Below are 23,596 nucleotides of genomic sequence, written 5' to 3' on the forward strand. Positions count from 1 at the left end.
TACTGGCCTATGAAATACTGTCATTTAGGCTGGTGGACACAGACAGCTTCAAACAGCTCATGTCGCTTGCTGTCCCACAGTATGTTGTTCCCAGCCGCCACTACTTCTCCAAGAGAGCCGTGCCTTCCCTGCACAACCAAGTATCCGATAAAATCAAGTGTGCACTGCGCAACGCCATCTGTAGCAAGGTCCACCTAACCACAGATACGTGGACCAGTAAGCACGGCCAGGGACGCTATATCTCCCTAACTGCACACTGGGTAAATGTAGTGGCAGCTGGGCCCCAGGCGGAGAGCTGTTTGGCGCACGTCCTTCCGCCACCATGGATCTCAGGGGAACAATCTTTGCCTCCTGTTGCCACCTCCTCCTTCTCGGCTTCCTCCTCCTCTTCTTCCACCTGCTCATCCAGTCAGCCACACACCTTCACCACCAACTTCAGCACAGCCCGGGGTAAACGTCAGCAGGCCATTGAGAAACTCATATGTTTGGGGGACAGGCCCCACACCGCACAGGAGTTGTGGCGGGGTATAGAACAACAGACCGACGAGTGGTTGCTGCCGGTGAACCTCAAGCCCGGCCTGGTGGTGTGCGATAATGGGCGAAATCTCGTTGCAGCTCTGGGACTAGCCGGTTTGACGCACATCCCTTGCCTGGCGCATGTGCTGAATTTGGTGGTGTAGAAGTTCATTCACAACTACCCCGACATGTCAGAGCTGCTGCATAAAGTGCGGGCCGTCTGTTCGCGCTTCCGGCGTTCACATCCTGCCGCTGCTCGCCTGTCTGCGCTACAGCGTAACTTCGGCCTTCCCGCTCACCGCCTCATATGCGACGTGCCCACCAGGTGGAACTCCACCTTGCACATGCTGGACAGACTGTGCGAGCAGCAGCAGGCCATAGTGGAGTTTCAGCTGCAGCACGCACGGGTCAGTCGCACTGCGGAACAGCACCACTTCAGCACCAATGACTGGGCCTCCATGCGAGACCTGTGTGCCCTGTTGCGCTGTTTCGAGTACTCCACCAACATGGCCAGTGGCGATGACGCCGTTATCAGCGTTACAATACCACTTCTATGTCTCCTTGAGAAAACACTTAGGGTGATGATGGAAGAGGAGGTGGCCCAGGAGGAGGAGGAAGAGGGGTCATTTTTCTCTTCGAAGTGACTCAGAGGGAGTTTTTTTGCAACTGCAGATGCCAGGTACAAATGTGGCCAGCCAGGGCCCACTACTGGAGGACGAGGAGGACGAGGATGAGGAGGAGGTTGAGGAGGATGAGGATGAAGCATGGTCACAGCTGGGTGGCACCCAACGCAGCTCGGGCCCATCACTGGTGCGTGGCTGGGGGGAAAGGCAGGACGATGACGATACGCCTCCCACAGAGGACAGCTTGTCCTTACCCCTGGGCAGCCTGGCACACATGAGCGACTACATGCTGCAGTGCCTGCGCAACGACAGCAGAGTTGCCCACATTTTAACGTGTGCGGACTACTGGGTTGCCACCCTGCTGGATCCACGCTACAAAGACAATGTGCCCACCTTACTTCCTGCACTGGAGCGTGATAGTAAGATGCGCGAGTACAAGCGCACGTTGGTAGACGCGCTATTTAGAGAATTCCCAAATGTCACAGGGGAACAAGTGGAAGCCCAAGGCCAAGGCAGAGGAGGAGCAAGAGGTCGCCAAGGCAGCTGTGTCATGGCCAGCTCGTCTGAGGGCAGGGTTAGCATGGCAGAGATGTGGAAAAGTTTTGTCAACACGCCACAGCTAACTGCACCACCACCTGATACGCAACGTGTTAGCAGGAGGCAACATTTCACTAACATGGTGGAACAGTACGTGTGCACACCCCTCCACGTACTGACTGATGGTTCGGCCCCATTCAACTTCTGGGTCTCTAAATTGTCCACGTGGCCAGAGCTAACCTTTTATGCCTTGGAGGTGCTGGCCTGCCCGGCGGCCAACGTTTTGTCTGAACGTGTATTCAGCACGGCAGGGGGCGTCATTACAGACAAACGCAGCCGCCTGTCTACAGCCAATGTGGACAAGCTGACGTTCATAAAAATGAACCAGGCATGGATCCCACAGGACCTGTCCGTCCCTTGTCCAGATTAGACATTAACTACCTCCCCTTAACCATATATTATTGGACTCCAGGGCACTTCCTCATTCAATCCTATTTTTATTTTCATTTTACCATTATATTGCGAGGCTACCCAAAGTTGAATGAACCTCTCCTCTGTCTGGGTGCCGGGGCCTAAATATATGCCAATGGACTGTTCCAATGTTGGGTGACGTGAAGCCTGATTCTCTGCTATGACATGCAGACTAATTCTCTGCTGACATGAAGCCAGATCCTCTGTTATGGGACCTCTCTCCTCTGCCTGGGTGCTGGGCCTAAATATATGCCAATGGACTGCTGCACTGGTGGCTAACGTGAAGCCTGATTCTCTGCTATGACATGCAGACTGATTCTCTGCTGACATGAAGCCAGAATCTCTGTTACAGGACCTCTCTCCTCTGCCTGGGTGCCGGGGCCTAAATATCTGACAATGGACTGTTCCAGTGTTGGGTGACGTGAAGCATGATTCTCTGCTATGACATGCAGACTGATTCTCTGCTGACATGAAGCCAGATTCTCTGTTAAGGGACCTCTCTCCTCTGCCTGGGTGCCTGGGACTAAATATCTGACAATGGACTGTTACAGTGGTGGGTGACGTGAAGCCAGATTCTCTGCTATGGGACCTCTCTCCAATTGATATTGGTTAATTTTTATTTATTTTATTTTTATTTTTATTCATTTCCCTATCCACATTTGTTTGCAGGGGATTTACCTACATGTTGCTGCCTTTTGCAGCCCTCTAGCTCTTTCCTGGGCTTTTTTACAGCCTTTTTAGTGCCGAAAAGTTCGGGTCCCCATTGACTTCAATGGGGTTCTGGTTCGGGACGAAGTTCGGATCGGGTTCGGATCCCGAACCCGAACATTTCCGGGATGTTCGGCCGAACTTCTCGAACCCGAACATCCAGGTGTTCGCTCAACTCTAGTTACAACCCCATTACGGGGCGGGGACCATCACAGGAAGCTTCTCAACAGAGAGGCTTTCTGGATGTTCCAATTGAATACCCAGATTCCAGCAGGATTAAATAAGAGACAAGATTTAATTTTAAAGTATAATTAAGTGTCTATGGGATTATGTTGGAATACATCAGCCAATGTTGTGGGTTTCTTGTTACACATCTTTGATTTTAGTAACATATGTACAAGCTGTTTTTACATTATGTCTGTTTTAAACTGAACCTGTCACCGGGATTTTGGGTATAGAGCTGAGGACATGGGTTGCTAGATGGCCGCTAGCACATCCGTAATACCCAGTCCCCATAGCTCTGTGTGCCTTTATTGTGTAAAAAAAACGATTTGATAGATATGCAAATTAACCTGAGATGAGTCCTGTACGTGAGATGAGTCAGGGAGAGGACTCATCTCAGGTTAATTTGCATATGTATCAAATCGTTATTTTTTACACAATAAAAGCACACAGAGCTATGGGGACTGGGTATTGCAGATGTGCTAGTGGCCATCTAGCAACCCATGTCCTCAGCTCTATACCCAAAATCCCGGTGACAGGTTCCCTTTAAATCCTACTAAACAGTTAAACACCCATGTGATGCCTCAACCTCCGTGAATTGGTGGAGGAGGGGTATATGGGTAGCTGTTCAGTTTGGGGGTTTTATGTCATGATTAAGGACTGATACACGAGGGTCCGAAACGCGTTGACAATACCCTTGCCGATCAGGATTAGAAGTTTTACCGCTAAATACAGTGTCTCCTGTTGTTCAAGAGCTTAATTTTCTCCTTTTGTTGATTTGCTGTTACGGCCGTGTCCAGTCTGGTACCGTGCTCACCACAGGTGCAGCAGGTGACAGCTGCTCAATCTTCTCATTTACTCCTTCAACTGGGAACAATAGGGATGCTTCAGAGGACTAGCAGTGACAGCATACATTTGGTATGCAAGGGACCAATTTATGGAGAAAATCTGCATATGTTACCACATCACTAGGATCCTATACTGGTTTTCTTTATAAAGTGTGCATGTAGATTAGTGAGCTGAGTTGGACCTAAAATGTTGCCACAAATGGAGTAAGAGTTAATTTCCTAGCGCTGTTTCCTATTTAAGTATACTTTATATGGTGTGGGGATTTGCTCTGGTAGACAGGCTTGCGGACATAGTATAGAGGCAACAAAAACATATTTGACTTAAACAGTTTGGTGTTTATTCACACATAAGGATAAGCAAAACTAAAAAGTAAGTTTCAAGGAAAACAGTCACCTTGAGTTTGGTGTTTGTTCACACCATGCAGCAAGGCAGAGGTCCTTGGAAATAGCAGAAAACCACCTGCTCTCAAGCCAACAAGGTAGCAGACCTTTACCCAGGCCCAAACTCCCAGGTCCCAACACAGAGAGCGACAGAGCTTCACTGTCAGAGAGGAGTAAATTCCTACCACCTGACAGTGCTGCCTGTGTTTTATAGCCCAAACCAAGACCTGTCCTGGAACGTGGGGAGAAGCCACCCACCCTGCATTTTGGCTTCTCCCAGTAAGAGCCGGTCCGGATCAGCTTTACAGCCATACTAAATAGCAAAACCATGTCAGCCAGCCCTAGCTGCCTCTGACACATGAAATTACCGGCTCTTACCTCACCGAGGCCAGGAATCTCGGTGACACATACCTTCCGTCAATGACGGACCCTTGCGCCGTCCTACATACCTCCCCCCGTTTGTTTAACCCTGAGGGGGTGAACACTTGCCAGACAGTGTACCCGGGACAGGGCATCCACGTTTCCCTGTAAGCGGCCTGTCCTGTGTTCCACTAAGAACTTGAAGTTCTGTAACGACAAGAACCATCTGGTGACCCGAGCATTCCTCTCTTTGGCTTGGCTCATCCACTTGAGAGGGAAGTGGTCGGTCACCAGACCACCAGACGGAACTTTCTTCCCAACAGATAATAGCAGAGAGACTCGAGTGCCCATTTCATGGCCAGGCACTCTCTCTCCACTATACCGTACCTAGTCTCGGCTGGGGTAAGCTTTCAGCTCAGGAAAACAACAGATCGTTACTCCCCATTGATGTCCTGAGAGAGTACAGCTCTGAGGCCTACTTCAGAAGCATCGGTCTGTACCACAAATTCCCTCTTGAAGTCAGGTGTCACCAATACTGGGGACCCACACAGGGCAGACTTCAAAGCATAGAAAGCCTTTTCCGCCTGTTCATTCCACTGAACCGTCACTGACTTGCGTCCCTTAAAAAGGCCCGTCAATAGTGCGGCGACTGTAGCAAAATTTGGGACAAACCTCATATAGTACCCCATATATCGGTGCTATGGATAACGATATTGTCCAGGTATGCCTAAGCATACCGACGATGTGGGCGTAGTACAAGGTCCATTAGCCTTTGAAACTTGGTGGGAGCACCTTGTAGACCAAAGGGTAATACCTTGTACTGATACAGCCCCTCTGGTGTAATGAAATAAGTTTTTTCCTTGGCAGCCTCCATCAAGGGTACCTGCCAGTACCCTTTGGTGAGGTCTAACACAGAAAAATACCGGGCTTGGCCTAACTTCTCAATAAGCTAATCTACTAGGGGGGTGGGATATGCGTCAAACTTGGACACTTCATTTAGTTTGCGGAAGTCGTTACAGAACCGCAATGTCCCATCCTGCTTGGGTATTAAGACTATCGGACTGGCCCATTCACTTTTTAAATCCTCGATGACACCTAGCTGGAGCATTAGCTGCACTTCCTCCGCGATGGCTTGTCGCCATGCCTCAGGTACCCAGTACGGTTTTAACTGGACATTTGCCTGAGGCTCAGTGATAATGTTATTCCGGATTATGGGTGTGCTTCCGGGGAGGTCCGAGAATACATCCGTGTTCCGACTAATAAACTCCCTGGCTTCCTGAGCCTGTTCAGAGTAGAGGCTGTTAGCAATTTTCACTATGGAAGCCGCTTCCCTTGCTACAGACAGAGGGTCCGAAACTGCTTCCCCTAAGAACCCTGGTCATGGGCTGTCTTCTGTACAGGTTTCCTTATCTCTCCATGGTTTGAGCAGATTCACATGGTATATCTGCTTGGCTTTCGCCTCCCTGGTTGGTGCACGGGGGAAGTCTCTCCAAATTATGAGTTCATACTGTAATTTTGTGGAGACAGCCACCTCATGAGTCCACCTGCCGGCCACCGTTGATAGAGAGACCAGGGCGATGGGATAGTCCTTTAAGTCTCCATGAATACACACTACACCAACCTTTCGGCCAGTATACTCGGCGGGCCGTACCAGGGCAGCTATTACCAGGGACACCAGGCTCCCTGAATCCAGCAGAGCTACCGCCCGAGTGTCCCCCACTTCCACCTGGCACAGGTAGCTATTGTCTATAGTCTCGGAGGTTCCTGTGGCACACAACTTCCTTGCCTATAATGAGTGGCAGTAGCCATAGTTGGTGTCCATGGGTTCACCCCAATGGGGACAGTTGGCCCTTATGTGTCCAGCAAACCACTGGGGCTGGGTCTACAGGGGGTACGTCCCGGGCGAGTTTGGCTGGCACCGGCCGCCAGGTCTGGGGTGGAGATCTCCATGGTTTGCCTGGCCCCTTCCCAAAAGAACCCCCCTGTAGATTTCTGGTGGCCTTGTAGCGCTCCACCAGGTCGACCATCTCCAAGGCATTACCTGGAGACACCTGGCCGATCCAGTGCTGGAGGGGGTACGGCAAAGCCCTCCAGAACACATCCGCCAAGAGATGGTCAGGCATAGCAGTGGGGATCAGTACGTCAGGCTGCAGCCATTTTTGCAAATGGTGTAATAGGTCATAATACTGCAGTCTGGCGGGTTCAACTGGGTTAAATTCCCACTGATGCACTTGCTGGGCCCGGACCAACACATTCACCCCCAGTCTCGCCAGGATCTCACCTTTCACAGTCAGGTAGTCGGCCGCTTGTTCATCGGAGAGATTGAAAAAAACTTGCTGGGGTCCAGATGCCAGGAATGGAGCGACAACCTCAGCCCACTGGTCTTGCTGTAACTTTTCTCTCACAGCCACGTTTTCGAACACCGCCAGATCTCAACGTCATCCGAGGGGGTCATCTTAGGGATCGCGGCACGGAGAGCTTTCCGGGCATCGTGGACGTTCAGGGATGCTTCTGCCACTTGCAATGCCATCACATGTTGCAATAGCAGCTGGTTAGTTTCCTGCTGCTTGTTAGCCTCCCGCTGCTGCAAGTTAGCCTCCACGAGGGTCTTCATGACCGCCTCCATTTTGTCAGGGGACATGGGTCGTTACCTTGCCGGCTTAATGTAGGACATGCACTTGTGTCGGGGAAAATAAAAGCTTTTCGGCCTTCAGAACTGCATTTGCCTGCATCCTCCACCAATTATGAGGATTTGCTCTGGTAGACAGGCTTGCGGATGCTACTGCATCCGCCAGCCTGTCTATCAGAGCAAATCCCCACAATTGGTGGAGGATGCAGGCAAATGCAGTTCTGAAGGCCGAAAAGTTATTAATTTCCCCGGAACGTCTTTAACGTAAACAGTTTGGTGTTTATTCACACATTAGGATAAGCAAAACTAAAAAGTCTGTTTCAAGGAAAACAGTCACCTTGAGTTTGGTGTTTGTTCACACCATGCAGCAATGCAGAAGACCTTAGACATAGCAGAAAAACACCTGCTCTCACGCCAACAAGGTAGCAGGCCTTTACCCAGCCCAAACTCCCAGGTCCCAACACAGAGACTGACAGAGCTTCACTGTCAGAGAGGAGTAAATTCCTACCACCTGACAGTGCTGCCTGTGTTTTATAGCCCAAACCAAGACCCGGCCTGGAACGTGGGGAGCAGCCACCTACCCTGCACTTTGGCTGCTCCCAGTAAGTGCCGACCTGGATTGGCTTTGCAGCCATACTAAATAGCAAAACCATGTCAGCCAGCACTAGCTGCTGCTGACACATGAAATTACCGGCTCTTACCTCACCGAGGCCAGGAATCTCTGTGACACATACCTTCTGTTAATGACGGACCCTTGTGCCTTCCTTCAACGGCTATTTAGGAAAAGGTAGATTACATAAGTTTAGGTATGAAGAAAACTTCTTCTCCCAATAGGTGAAGATGGTAACATTTCAGATTTTGAATATAGTTTTGTGTATTACTGAGCAAAATTAGAGTGAGTGGATTTATTTTGCTTGTCCCGAAGCTGTCTGGCTAGAAGGATGTGTTCTTTATTTTCTCTCATAGTAGGTGCTTTTAGAGTATAATAGTAGCCTTTCTGTATGTTCCACATTGAAGTTTTTGAACTTAATTTGTGTGTCTATAATGTGTTTAAAAAATTGTTTGGTAGGGCAGACGAACACCCTCGATGCTTATTGTAAAAAAGAAAATCTGAAATCATATAGGACATGAACTGTCTTTTCCCTCAAACCAGGAACAGAGGGACTCCTTATTTCTGCTCTCTGAAATTATAAACACTCATTATAGCTCACTCTTATCTCACTGATAAGAGTGTGGCTTAAATAAGTGTTTATGACCCTCGGTAGTTTAGAAAGAAGGTTTATTAGATAATTGGCAGAAAGTGAAAGTGAAACACACAGCTAGAAAAGCAGTAAACCCTTTGTGACAGAAAATCTCAATATTTTTAATAAAGGTCAATAAAAAAAAAAATTTTTAACCAAAAATTTGTAACATGTAATCAATAAAAAAAATTGCCTCCTAAGCTGTACATAACCATTAAAGTCTACACTCTTTATAAGGAGCATGTTGCACAATGCGGCCAAGAAGGACAAACTTCAAGAAGGGCAACTGGCCATCATTAGGGGCATAGATATTGCAGTGTATTAGAGATCTAATAGTGAGTATAAAGCATTATATAGTGGCCACCAGGGTCTGGGATAGTGGTTATCAAGGTCTGGCATAATCCTACTACGTAAATACATCTAGCCTATAATGTTTAGTGAAGGTATGAGCCCTCTTCCAAGTAGCCCCCTGCAAGTCTGCTCTAGTGAGACACAGGCCCTTTAGTCCCAAGAGGTAGACACTGTTCTCACTGAATGGGCTCTGAGAGAAGGAGGATGTTCTTTCCCGGAAGCTCTATATGCTTTCCTAATAGCATTACTTATCCAACAGGATACGGAGCTCTTTGTCGCTTTCCTACCTTTATTAGGGCCAAAAAACTATACAAACAAATTTTTATCTATCCTACATTCTATGGTATCATCTAAATTCCGAAGAATGGCCCTTCTCACATCTAGATTTTGAAATTTTGCTTCCTGTTCATTTCTTGGATTGGAACAGAATGAGGGAATGACTATATCTTGGGATCTGTGAAATGTAGATTCTACCTTTGGAAGGAAATTTGGGTCTAGTTTAAATATTAGCTTATCCTCGAAGGCTCTAAAATAAAGGCTCTTGGATGGATAGGGCCTGTAGCTCACATACTCTCCTAGCCGAGGACATTGCTACCAAAAAACAAGTTAAGAGTAAGACACTTGATAGGCAGAGAATCTAGAGGCTCAAATGGGGAATCTGACACGCCTAAAGGAACTGTATTCAGGTTCCACGAAGCTACCATATTTTTAATTCTAGGTTTCAGTTTGTCTGCAGCTTTCAGGAACCTAGAAACCCAGGGGACATTGCAAAGACTGGTGTTATAAAGGGCACCCAGGACAGACACCTGAACCTTTAGAGTGTTTGGGGAGAGACCCATATCCAAACCATCCTTAAGGAAATCCAGAATGAGAGGGATATTGGGAGAAGATTGGTTAAACCTATCACCACTCCAGGAGGCGAACTTCTTCCAAAACTTAAGATATGCCTTAGAGAAATTGGACTTCCTACTGAGCATTAGGGTCTCCACAACCCTCGGAGATAGACCCATACCTAGGATAATGGACTGTTCAGTAACCAGTCTGACAGCCTGAGAAGCCTGGGGTTTGGATGATTGATTGGACCTTCTGTTAGAAGATCTTCCAACGCAGAAAACAGAATTGGATCCTCCCTGCTGAGGGATCTCAGAAGACCAAACCAGCACATTCTGGGCCAAAAGGGGACCACTAGGATTAGGGTACATTTCTCGGTCTGGAATTTCTGCAGGACCTTCGGGATCATCAGATTTGGGGGAAAAGCATAAACGAGACTCGATGTCCAACCCTGGATGAAGGCATCTACTGACATGCAGAAATCCCTGGGTTGAAGGAGAAGTAATGAGACACTTTGTGGTTTTTCTTTGAGGTGAACAAATCCAGACCCAAATTGCCCCAATGAATCTGGATCCTCCAAAAGGCTGTCTGAAAAAGAGATCATTCGCCTGGATCTAATCTCTGCTGACTGAGAAAATTCCCCCTTAAAGTGAGGGAGCCCTTCAGGTGTACTGCTACGAGAGATTTTAAATTCTTCTCTGCCCATGAGAAAATCTGCCTTGAGAGACTCTGAAGATGACCGTGTCTTGTTCCTCCCTGATGTCAGATGAAAGCCACAGCTGTGGAGTTGTCCGAGTGGTCCAGTACATGACGTTTCTTGACTGGGCCTCTGTTGCTTTGAGACCTCGGACCAAGTCCCCTGGAAGGAACTCCTGGCTGTAACGGCGCCCCAGCCCCAGGAACTGGCGTCATTTTCAAAGATTCTTGTCTCTGAGCCAGCACTTTTCTGAGGATAAGGTCCTGCAGAGGTCTCATGCGGAAGAGAGGCATCCTAGAATTTACATGTCTTCTCTGATCGAGTAAATTGCATTTTTCAGGAATTGCTGGATTCTGAGCTTCAGATCCTGGACTTTTAGGAAAGGTAGGAAAGATTTCTGGAGGACGGAATCTAGAAGCATGCCCAAAAATACTCTTCAATTGCCTGGAAGGAGGTTGCACTTTTCCCAATTGACTATCCAGCCCAAGGCCTGAAGATGAGAAGGAACCACCTAAAGATGGGAGTGAAGAAGATCCATATTTTCTGCTATGACTAAAAGATTGTCTAGATACAGAATTATTAATATCCCCTTCTGGATTAGGGAGGCCACTACATCTGCTATGACCTTGGAGAAGATTCAAGGGGCAGAAAATATTCCGAAAGGAAGGCAACTGAATTGATAATAATAAATCCTTCCTTCCAGCTGGACTGTGAATATTAAATATTTTCTAGATTGGGGGTGGATCGGGATGTGGAAGTAAGCATCCTTGAGGTCTATCGTGGCCATCATAGCCCCTTTCTTGATGAGTTTCACTGCAGACCTTACTATTTCAATTTTGAATTTGCGATAGGTGATATATTTGTTCAGTGGCTTTAGATTTATTATACTACTGAATTTGCCGTTTGGTTTCTGAACTAAAAATAATGGGGAATAGTGACCCCTTCCTATTTCCCTGCTGGGAACACATTCTACTGCTCCTATGCATAATAGCTATCTTATCGGACAGAAATTAGATTTGACATAAGGGGAGCCAGGTTAAGGTGAATTTTTGTGGAGGAAGAGATTCCAACTCTATAGCATAACCCTCTTTTATAATGTTGATAATAAAAGGGTCTGCGATGACTTGCTCCCAGGTGTCTATGAAGGAGCTGAGTCTTCCCCCAACGCGGATGGCGTCATTGTTTGGAGGAGGAGGAAGGATCTCCTTTATTGGGATTAAAAGTAAAATTACTTCCTTTACCCCCTTTTGTATATGGCCATGGAACGGAAGAGAAATGAATTTGTTGTTCAACGTCATATCTCCCGAACAGGCCTTCAACCAAAGGACTCTTCTAATTGTATTAGATAGAACCGCCATATGGGCAGATAGCCTTACAGACTCAGCGGAGGCATCTGCCAGGAAGCTAGTGGCCATCTTTAGTAGGGGAAGGCTGTCCAAGACCTGCCCTCTCGGGGTCTTATTAGTTAAATGGAGCTCTAATTGCTCCAACCAGACTTTTAAGGTACGAGCCACACATGTCGCGGCTACTCCCGGCTTTAAAAGAGCTGCCGTGGCTTTCCATGTTTTCTTAAGAAGGCTCTCCATCTTTCTGTCCATAGGGTCTTTCAACTGTGCAGCATCTTCAAAAGGAAGAACCTTGCATTTCGCGACCTTAGCTACCGGAGCATCGACTCTAGGGATGGACTCCCAGTCTGTACAATCTGCTTCATCAAAGGGATACCTCCTCTTAATGCCACGGGGGATGAAGAAACCCTTTTCAGGTTTGTCCCAATCGGCTCTAATAAGCTTATGTATATTATCTGGCACTATGCCTTTGCCCCAGACCCCCAAATATCTCCTCCTGAACCGATCTGGCCTTCCTGGGAATCTCCATCCTTATCAGGACCCTTATAGCTTTAATTATTTAATTATATCTTCAATGTCTACAGGGTTAAACAGAAATCTCCTATATGCGTTATCTTCATCGGACTTCTGAGTCATATCCAAGATATCAGGATCTGAAAGATCAAGATTTACTGAATCGGAATCACCATTGGCCTAGGGACTCCGTGTTCTGTCCATTTTAACAGGATGGTTGGAGGCACAACTCAAGATCATGTTTAATAAGGCTTGCAGAAAAGCTGAGATCTTTTCCTCCTTCTTGACTTGCGAAAGCCCCGAACTCGAATATTGTGCCTGCTGCCATGATTATCTAGATCTTCCATGTGTCTGTGCATGGTTATAAGAGCAGTGTAGTAGTTACTCTAAGTTGATCTGATTCAAGAGTGTCAAGTTGTGATGCCAGTTGCGTGAGGTCTTGTTGAATTACTGAGATCTCTGTTTGACAGGCCTCCTGAACTTCTGAGATGAGAGATTTAAAGTCCTTTTTGGTTGCTACATAGTTGTTAAGGTTGGAAAAAAGACAAAAGTCTATCAAGTCCAACCTGTAATCCTGCTATATTGATCCATGGAAAAAAAATCCTGGATCAATGTCCATGGTTGGTATTTTGTGGACAACAAGGGATGGACATCCTGCGGCTCTCTAGCTGTTGCAAAACTACAACTCCCAGCATGCAAAGACTGCCTATAGCTATCAGCCTACAAAAGGGCATGGTGGGAGTTGTAGTTTTACAAAAGCTAAAGAGCCGCAGGTTGGCCATCCCTGCCTTACAGAGTCTTACAAAGAATAAAGATATTGTGATAAAAAGTGCCATCAAAGGAGGGGGGGGGGGGGATTGTGGTGATGGACTACAAATAGTACAATAAGGAGGCCCTTTATCAGATAAAATCTACTATTGAACTTTAAAAGATAATCCCTCCCAGTGTTTAAAAAAAAATCACTATTAGAGTTAATTGATTCAGGCTTTAAAGAAGGCCTTATTGACAAAAAAGAGAGGACCTTTTTGCTAATAGCCCACTGTTCAATTGCCAAGTTGTATATAAATCTGCGACTAATCCACCAGGGAGACCGATAATTTCAGGGATAGGGTCTCTAACAACCAATCTCTCATCCTACATAGACAATTTCCTACAGAAATATGTTGTAACGCTTCCATCCTACCTTAGGGACACCACACATCTCCTAAACACATTGGATGGTGTAAAATGGAAAGAGTCATATATTTGGGTCACCTTAGACGTTTCATTATTGTACAGCAATATCCAACATAAATTTTGCCTCTTGGCAATAAGCAACTTTCTAGCAGCAGACCCCCTTATGCCCGACTTCCAAAAAGAGTTTATTTTAGAAGCTATAAAGTTCATTTTAACACATAACTATTTTACCTTTAATGGGACATTTTCTATTCAAGAAAAGGGGACGTCGATGGGGACGAAATTTGCCCTGTCGTAATCGAACCTCTTTATGGGGTTCTTTGAAGAAAAATAGGCCTACTGCTCCACTCCAGTATTAGATACTATCGTAGATTCATAGACAATATTATCTTTATTTGGGATGATGATATTGAAAAACTGCAAACATACATTAGAGAATTGAACACCAATGACTGGGGCCTAAATTTTATCCTAGAATATAGAAGCTATATACTGAAGCAATTTTTCTAGACATTCATCTGAACATTTCCTTTGGTAAGATTCTGACCAAAACTTATTTTAAAAAGGTGGACGCTAATAGCTATCTCGAATACACAAGCTGTCACCATCAGAAACGGAAGCGCAATATCCCTTTTGGTCAGATGAAAAGGGTCAGAAGAAATTGTTCAGACGATCGCACGACAAAAGAACAACTTAAAATAATAAAAAATCGCTTTAAAGAGAAGGGTTACCCAAACAAGCTCATTAAAGAGTCCGCCAAGAGAGCACTCCAGGAGAATCAGAAGGAAGCCCTCAAACCCAAGAGCAAGAAGGAGTACCCCCTAGATATACAAGTGAGTTTGGTAACTTGATACAATGCACAACATATGATGATTCTCAAAATCTTAACAAAACACTGGGCGATACTACAGGAAGACCCTATTTTGGGAAAAATCTTATCCTCAGCCCCAAAAATTACCTATAGAAGGGCACAGACACTAAAAAACATCCTAGCACCCTCTTGTCCTGCTAAAAAAAACAGAGAGTAGAGAAATGCAGTTTACCCCAGGTAGGGAGAACGAGCTCAAGCACGAAGGGGGCACAGAGGTGCAAACACAAGACCTGCAAGTGCTGTAATATGATTTCCCATAATATCAAAGAAATAGATATTCCATCATCCAATAAATCTTTCAAATTGAAAGAAAATATGGATTGTAGAACGAGCAATGTGGTCAATGTTCTGCAGTGCTCTTGCAATTTGCGATATGTATGAAGAACTACGCAAACGTTACGTGAGAGGATGAATGAACATCACTCCAACATAAAACGGAAGGTCCAAATCCATAGTGTCTCCAGACATTTTTCAGTAGCCCACGAGGGTAATCCCTCATTTCTTAGAGTAACCCCCATCGAACATATTCCCCAATCATACCAATTACTCTGTCGGAAAGAGATGTATTGGATCTCTCGATTGAACACCCTATCCCCGTTTTAAATAATAACAATTTTATATGATCAACTGTTTAAAAGAATGATGTTCCCTGTGTCTCAGAAGAATCTCCCAAGATGTACTAAAACAATAGTCCGTAATGAGCAAGTAATCAGGGCCACTCTAATAGGAGTTTTTGCAAAAGGCTTCCTAGACTCACTCTATTTATTTTTACGTATACATCTTTTATATACATTATACCTTTTATATACACTTTTTATATATACTTTATGTACACTATGTATTATATTTATATTTCAGATGTCCTGTATGCTTTTTAGTTTTTTTACGAGTTTTATATTTAGTTAAGGGCTACCAATAAGGACATATTTGTACTCTGTGAGAGTGCATCGTATAAATGTATTTTATTTAGGTTGCTGTACCATGGGAAGACCCTCGGTAATATTGATGAGAGTGTATATGTATTTATCAGGTTTCTATCCTACATATTTTGTCCGGTGTGATCCACATGGGTACATGTTTTTTATGATTTTTTTTATAATGTCGTAGACCCAGTTTTTTATGATGTGATAGACCGAGCAATTATTCCTATGGACATGGACGCATGTGCGTTGATGGATTTTGTACAAATAAAAATATCCAATCTATACCCCCTGTAACATGGATGGATACATGTATATTTACATGCTTCCACTATGGTTTTTATTAATAACCTGAGTGGCATACATAGGTATATGCACACATGTATATATGTGTACCTACACATTTTTGCTATATACCCTTGGGGATTTGTATATGTGGAATCACACTTTTATATTATTTATGTACACCCATATGTGCCCCCCTCCTATTTTTTTATAGCCACTGTCAGTACAGACCAAAAGTTTGGACACACCTTCTCATTCAAAGAGTTTTCTTTATTTTCATGACTATGAAAATTGTAGATTCACACTGAAGGCATCAAAACTATGAATTAACACATGTGGAATTATATACATAACAAAAAAGTGTGAAACAACTGAAAATATGTAATATTCTAGGTTCTTCAAAGTAGCCACCTTTTGCTTTGATTACTGCTTTGCACACTCTTGGCATTCTCTTGATAAGCTTCAAGAGGTAGTCACCTGAAATGGTTTTCACTTCACAGGTGTGCCCTGTCAGGTTTAATAAGTGGGATTTCTTGCCTTATAAATGGGGTTGGGACCATCAGTTGCGTTGTGGAGTAGTCAGGTGGATACACAGCTGATAGGCCTACTGAATAGACTGTTAGAATTTGTATTATGGCATGAAAAAAGCAGCTAAGTAAAGAAAAACGAGTGGCCATCATTACTTTAAGAAAAGTGTGAAACAACTAATCTTTTTTTTCGCTTTTTATTATTATTGATATTGTTGACAACCCAACTGATCGGGACAAACAGTATAACAAACAGTTGGCTATAGGCGCCCTTGGAGGTGGTGTTTTTTTTTTTTTTCTTGTCCCGATTGATGTATTCCGAAGAGCGACCTTAGGGTGCCCTCTAGTAAGCCACCAGCGGCAGCCTTACTGGTTCGGTATATTCATACCTTTATCTTTCATGTGTGAACAGTGTATATAGACCCTATAAAAAAAAAAAAAAAAAAAAAATTATATTTTTTATACTAGTCTATGCTCCTGTGGCGCCCCACTTGTGACGACCGGGTCTCCTTTTCCACCAGAAAGGTTCTCCCGTACTAACACTCCATTATTATTCTTTCTCGATACTTACACATGAAGGAGAAGAGGGACCCAATGGGGATGTGACCGCAGAGGATCTGCAGCTTACCCTCTGCGGGTTAGGTATGGAGAAGGGGAGTTTAGCAACATTTTTTAAAGTATTCTATTGTTGGAAAATGACCCGTTATTTAAACCAAGATTTAAATCTAAATATTTTGATTGTTTTAAAAAAAAAAATTATGTCTCTATCTATATTAAAGAACGTCTAAAAGGATTGGTAAGTAACTTCCTACAATGCAACCTGATTGTGTATCTTTGTGGTATGTTTTCAGGTTTATATTCTTGTGAAAAATTGCTGGGAAGAGGATCCCGAGAAGAGGCCAGACTTTAAGAAAATTGAAAGTACATTGGCAAAGATATTTAGGTACTCTTTTTATAGAAGTCATTTTATATCATGTTACAAAAAGGTGGCTTTGCTTAGTGAAAAAAATTTTTTTTTTACTTGTTACCCGCTATTTGATGATCATCACCAGTTCAGTGAGAAGATACTGCACTTATAAGAAGAAAGTATTGCCCTCATGTCCCCTACCAAGAAGCCATGCTGCCATTGTTATTGAATTGCCTACATTTTCTACTCTCCTTTACATTTAGCTATAGGACACTATTCTACCTTGGGGTTTATTTTACCTCTGACTGCTCCCTTTTACACAAGCAGGTTTCTGCCCATAAAAAATGGCAATCAACAGTATAGGAAGTCGATTTGCACTTATTCAAGGACCTTTTAGACTGGCAGGTAATTTCCCAAATGAACAGCCATATGAATGTTCTTGTCTTGCTTAGGATTATATGTGTGGCCACTCATTTACATTATTTGTCAGCAACACATCCTCTGCTTACACAGGTTAAGTGCTGCAAACAAATGGTAACTTATGTGCATAGAAAATCTGCAGTAGCCAACAAATGAGTGTTGGCTGATAGGTGGACGCCTTCACATGGGACAGTGACTTTGAACACGCATTTAAAATGGCAATAGTTTCCCCAATTATCTTCTCATGTGAAAAAGGCCCTTAAGTATGCAATTTGTTGGTTATAGTTCCTCTCTCTAGCAGGTTTCCTCAGTGCAGTGTTCCCTTCCATTGTTTATCTACATAGTCCCACTATCAACAGGCTTTGCTTTCAATATAATCTGTGTGCTGTTGGAACCCAGGTTTTTACTTACCCCCATAACATTTCTCTAAGGGTACTTTTACACTTGTGGCAGAGGATTCTGGCAGGCAGTTCCGTTGCAAACGGATGGCATTTGTCAGACGGATCCGGATGTGGATCTGTCTGACAAATGCATTGAAATACCGGAACCATCTCTCCTGTGTCATCCGAAAAAACGGATCCGATATTTATTTATTTTGCATTTTTAAAGGTCTGCGCATGCGCAGACCGGAAAACTGTATCTGTTTTGCCGGAACACTTAAAGCCGATTCCGTCACTAATACATTTCAATGCATTACGGCAAGTGTTCAGGATTTTTGGCCAGAGAGAAAACTGCAGCATGCTGCGGTATTTTCTCCGGCCAAAAAACGGAAGAGGGACTGAACTGATGCATCCTGATGCATACTGAACGGAATGCTCTCCATTCAGAATGCATTAGGATAAAACTGATCAGTTTTTTAATGGTATTGAGCTCCTGTGACGGAACTCAACACCGGAAAAGAAAAACCCTAGTGTGAAAGTACCTTAATTATTTTGAGAAACACCAGTGAGTATCTGTGAACTGTTATTACCTCTCTATACCACAGTCTGGGGATAGGCAATTAATATTTAAGCCCTGAAATACCCCATTAAGACATTTTTATGACCTCCTTATGGAGGTTATCGCTCTCTTTTCTTAAAAATGTTTACTTTTCTACACATAGCAATTATCATAACCAGACAAGTGAGAGTTATATGGACACCTTACTGAGGCGATTGCAGCTCTACTCCAAAAATCTAGAGCACTTAGTAGAGGAACGTACCAAGCTGTACAAGGCAGAAAGAGATCGTGCTGACCGCTTAAACTTTATGCTTCTGCCAGGGTAAGTGTTCATCTGCTTACATTTCTACAACATAATTTACTTAGAAAACATGCTCAGCTAATGAATGAAGTCCAGACGATGAACTGCTTAATTATACAAAGTAGCAAAATTGCAGCAGTTTTTTGGGGGCAATTTAAAGAGATGTAATTATACATTCCCTTCTACAGATGCACTGGTATTGATGCACTGAAATGCACAAAAGTGCTTACTTATAAAATGTAGCAAAATTGAATTGGTTTTTATAAAAAAAGGGCAATTGAGCAGTGTTTGCAGCAAAATGTATGCCACTGGTAATGGATAAAAGGCCATAAGGACCCTTTCACACAAACCATATGGATTGTGTCCGGGTCTGTCCAGGAAAAAAATTATGTTTTTGCATGCAAGTTCAGTGAGTTTGTCTGCAATTGCATTCAGTGGTTCACTTTTTTAATGCGTTTTTCACGTGTATGAAAAAAGTCAGAAGAATTACAAACATCTCCTGGCAACCATCAGTGAATAACGCATTACATCCGGATTGCACCTGGGTGCAATGCGTTTTTCATGGAAGACCCATTCATTTCTATGGGACCAGGGCTACGTAAAAAACGCAAAACATAGAACATGCTGCGATTTTAACGTAACACAGATGTGAAGCGTGAAAAACAACACTCATATACACGGAACCATATAAATAAATGGGTCAGGATTTAGTGCAAGTGCAATATGTTTAGTTCACGCATTGCACCCATACAGAAAACTCACTTGTGTGAAAGGGGCCAAAAACATTTCAAATGAACTGAAGACACAAGTTTTTTTTGTTTTGCTTTTTAATAAGGTAACGCCAAGTAATTCGTCACAAAGCAAATTTCTTTGTGAAATTCGGCAAAGCAGCCGAATCTAATTTTCCATAACTGAGCCCATCTCTAGTAACTAAGAAAACATGCTCAGCCCATGAACCCATTTAATAAAAGCATACTTATATGGTCAAGAGGTTCAGTGCTGCAAACCGGACATCAGAAGGGAGAAGATAAATGCTCTGTGGGCAGCATGTTGGCTCAGTGGATAGCACTGGTGTCTTCCAGTATCTAACCAAAAACATCTGCATGGAGTTTGTACTGTATGTTCTCCCTGTTTTTGCATGGGTTTTCTCCAGGTACTCAGGTTTCTTCCCACACTCCAAAGACATACTGATTCTGAGCCCTATTTGGGACAGCAGATAATATCTATACAGTGCTGCAGAATATGTCAAACATTAGTAAAATAAATACTACAATTGCTGGCTTGTGTCTGTAGTTGCCTGTTGCCAGACACATGCTCTTTGAGATTGAAGGACTTGCCAAAATCTTGCCCCCTGATTGGCTCAGAGCTTTTCTGTCAGTCCCTGAGCCAATTAAGGTAAGCCCTTTTCCTCCCAGGGTTGTGTGACCCTCCATCTTCATCCTCCCTGACGTCGTCCCCACCAATGTTCACAGTAAAATGGTGCTGGTGCTGGTGCAGTGCTCAGTAATTTTGGATTCATTTGTCAGCAGAATGTTTTGTGAAATTCATAACAAATCCAATCAGTTTAAAATCTATTTCCTCATTTCTAAAATCAAATCAATATTTGGTGTGACCACTCTTTGCCTTCAGAACATCATTAATTTATTTAGGAACACGTGCACACAGTTTTTGAAGAAACTCAGCAGGGAAGTTGTTCCAAACATCTTGACGATCTAACTACAGATGTTGTGTGGGTGTGGGTTTTGCTCGAATCCTTCTCCATGTAATCCTGTCTAGAAGATCAGGGCTTTGTGGCTACCATATCATCACTTCCATGACTCCTTGTTCTTTTTTATTTTCTTTATTTCACATTTTCTTTATTCATTTAATTATTTAATTATTTATTTATTTTTTTACTTTTTTTTTATGAAGAAACTCAATTAACCCCTTGCTGCCCCAGTCTGCAGTTTACAGCCAGCAAAGGGTGCTCTCACATCAAGAAGACCATGCCCCTGCTTGATCTTTCACTTTACATTGGGGCCAATTGCAGTAACACCACGTTACAGTGATGCCACGCAGGGAGACCACTTTGGCTGGTCTCCGGGATACTTACTGTGACCACAGCTGTCTAACAACAGCTGTGGTCAAAAAGACCTGCAGCACCATAGAGCGCCAGCAGATGGTAATGAAACCCAACGCTTTTTTACATCAGGTTACAAATAAGAGCTTACCGCCACAATGTATATAGTCATGTGCCATTAAGCGAGGAATTCATAAAACAATTTTTAACCATTTAATAAGCCCACAAGGGGTCTTTTAATAGGCTATCTTTTGATTGCATCTATAATTCTCTTTTTTGCTTATGCACTGCATATAGAATTATACTGTCAGTGCTATACTATGTAATTAGGCAGGCTGTGCCAGAGAGGTGGGGTCTGCTAGGATACACTTTGTTAGGTCCCAGCCAGCCATGCATAGACATTGGCACCCCACGATTTTATTCATGGGGTGCCGATGGGAGACAGAGGGAGTCCACTCCCTCTGTAACCACTTAGATGCTGCAGTCACTATTGAAAGCATCATCTAATAGGTTAAATGTCCTGGATTGTGCCTACACTGATCCGAGCTGTAAGAGCAGGAGCCCCCACTCTCTGCTGCATCGGAGACCCATGCACCGCTTATTTTAGGCTGTTGTAAAAAGGCCTAGAATAAAGCCCAATAATGACTACTTTAAAAACACATCTGCAGTCATAAAGGGGTTACAATAAATATGGCAGAAAATTTTAAGAGCTTAAAAAAGAGGGATTACTGTGAATTTTAACATATATGCTCATGTAGTTACCTCATGTACAGTGAGGAACAGAAGTATTTGAACACACTGCAATTTTGCAAGTTCTCCCACATTGGGGGGGTCTGAAATTTACATTGTAGGTGCATTACCACTCTGAGAGACAGAATCAAAAAAATAATAATCAGGAAATCACATTGTATGATTTTTAAAGAGAAAGTCATGTGGTCAGATGAGACCAAAGTAGAACTTTTTGGTCTAAACTTCACTCGTCGTGTTTGGAGGAAAAAGAAGGATGAGTTGCATCCCAAGAACACCATCCCTACTGTGAAGCATGGGGGTGGCAACATCATGCTTTGTGGGTGCTTTTCTGCAAGGCGGACAGGACGACTGCAATGTATTACGGAGAGGATGAATGGGGCCATTTATTGTGAGGTTTTGAGCAACAACCTCCTTCCCTCAGTCAGAGCATTGAAGATGGGTCGTGGCTGGGTCTTCCAACATGACAACGACCCAAAGCACACAGCCAGGATAACCAAGGAGTGGCTTTGTAAGAAGCATATCAAGGTTCTGGAGTAGCCTAGCCAGTCTCCAACATAAATCCAATAGAACATCTTTGGAGGGAGCTGAAACTCTGTGTTGCTCAGCGACAGCCCCAAAACCCGACAGATCTAGAAGAGATCTGTGTGGAGGAGTGGGCCAAAATTCCTGTTGCAGTGTGTGCAAACCTGGTCAAGAACTACAGGAAAAGTTTGACCTCTGTATTTGCAAACAAAGACTTCTGTACCAAATATTAACACTGATTTTCTCAAGTGTTAAAATACTTATGTTCAGCAGTGCAATAAATTCTTTAAAAATCATACAATGTGATTTCCTGATTTTATTTTATTTTATTCTGTCTCTCAGAGTGGGAATGCACCTACAATGTGAATTTCAGACCCCTCCATGATTTCTAAGTGGGAGAACTTGCAAAATTGCAGGGTGTTCAAATACTTCTGTTCCTCACTGTACATCGTCCTGTTTTTTTTTTCTTGACCCGTTTTCACCATGTACAGTAAACAAACACTGTGGTTTGTTTGCATTCTGTATGTAGCACTTCCTCTTTCTCTATCCAACCAAACCCATGATGCATTTTTTCTCTGCACCACCCTTAAAGTGCGCTGCTAGTTTACAGCTCCCTCCCACCCCTCTAGTTACATAGACATTCACCTATCACTGCCCCTGTTGCTTCTTTGACACGCCCATGGACATAATATCACTCAAAATAAGAAAGAGCTACATGGGCAATATCATGTGACCACAGCCCAGAATGGAGGAGTGGAGCATAAAAGGTAAAAAAATACATTACAAAATTATATCTACGTTGATAAATAATTATTAAAGGGATATTGATATACAGTAAACCTGAAAACCCCTTTAACGCTCTGGATACCGGCCTCTGTTCTAATTAGAAGCTCATGAGTCCAGTATGTAAATGTTGCATGATTATTGTGGCTTTTTTATTTTGGTTTAATCAATTTTTATTAAACATTGCACAAAAATCATACAAAGCATATCCAATAATAATGTGCAAACATGTATATCTCTTATATATATATATATATATATATATATAAATGAGTTTGTCTGTCTGTCTAGATGTCTGGATGTTCTTTATGTGAGACCAAACGACTGGACCGATTTTCACACAGTTTGGCACACAAGTACATCAGGTGTCCGGGAAGGTTTTTAGATCGGGTCTCGGCTCTCTAGGACTCTCTAGAACTTAACGTTCCTGAGATATTCGCAAAAAATGACCTGCATTAGCCAATAGAAGCCAGCAAGCCTTTAACTTAAATCCGAACTGCCATTTACACGGTCACATGTTTCTTATTAGCCAATAAAGGCTCACAGGTCTATTCTTTTTTTTATGTTAATTTTTTTGCGGGATGGGATGGCAGTTTTATTGGCACTAATTGGGGGTGCATATCACATTTTGATCGCTCTCTATTACACTTTTTGTGATGGTAGGTAACAAAAAATAGCTTTTTTTTTACCCTTTTTTTAACCCTTTTTTTTAGCGCTGTTCATCCGGGGAAGTTGGGTTAAATGTTATTTTTATAGGGCAGATTCTTACGGACGCGGAGATACCTAATATATCAACTTTTTAATTTATTTTGATTTTACACTATATTATCATTTGAGGAACAAAAAAAAATATTTTAGTATC

The 23,596-nt window shown here is 43.4% G+C and overlaps 1 protein-coding gene across 1 annotated transcript in view; it reads left to right on the top strand.

The window, feature by feature from the left end:
• GUCY2C (guanylate cyclase 2C) overlaps positions 1-23,596 on the top strand; it is a 576,500-nt gene that overhangs the window by 409,984 nt on the left and 142,920 nt on the right. Inside the window, exons 20-21 of the mRNA XM_044302403.1 lie at positions 16,905-16,996; positions 18,483-18,641. Coding sequence (XP_044158338.1) covers positions 16,905-16,996; positions 18,483-18,641 — 251 coding nt within the window. The remainder of the gene's footprint in view (positions 1-16,904; positions 16,997-18,482; positions 18,642-23,596) is intronic.

This window comes from Bufo gargarizans, chromosome 7 (assembly GCF_014858855.1).
Source record: "Bufo gargarizans isolate SCDJY-AF-19 chromosome 7, ASM1485885v1, whole genome shotgun sequence".
Taxonomy (NCBI): Eukaryota; Metazoa; Chordata; class Amphibia; order Anura; family Bufonidae; genus Bufo; species Bufo gargarizans.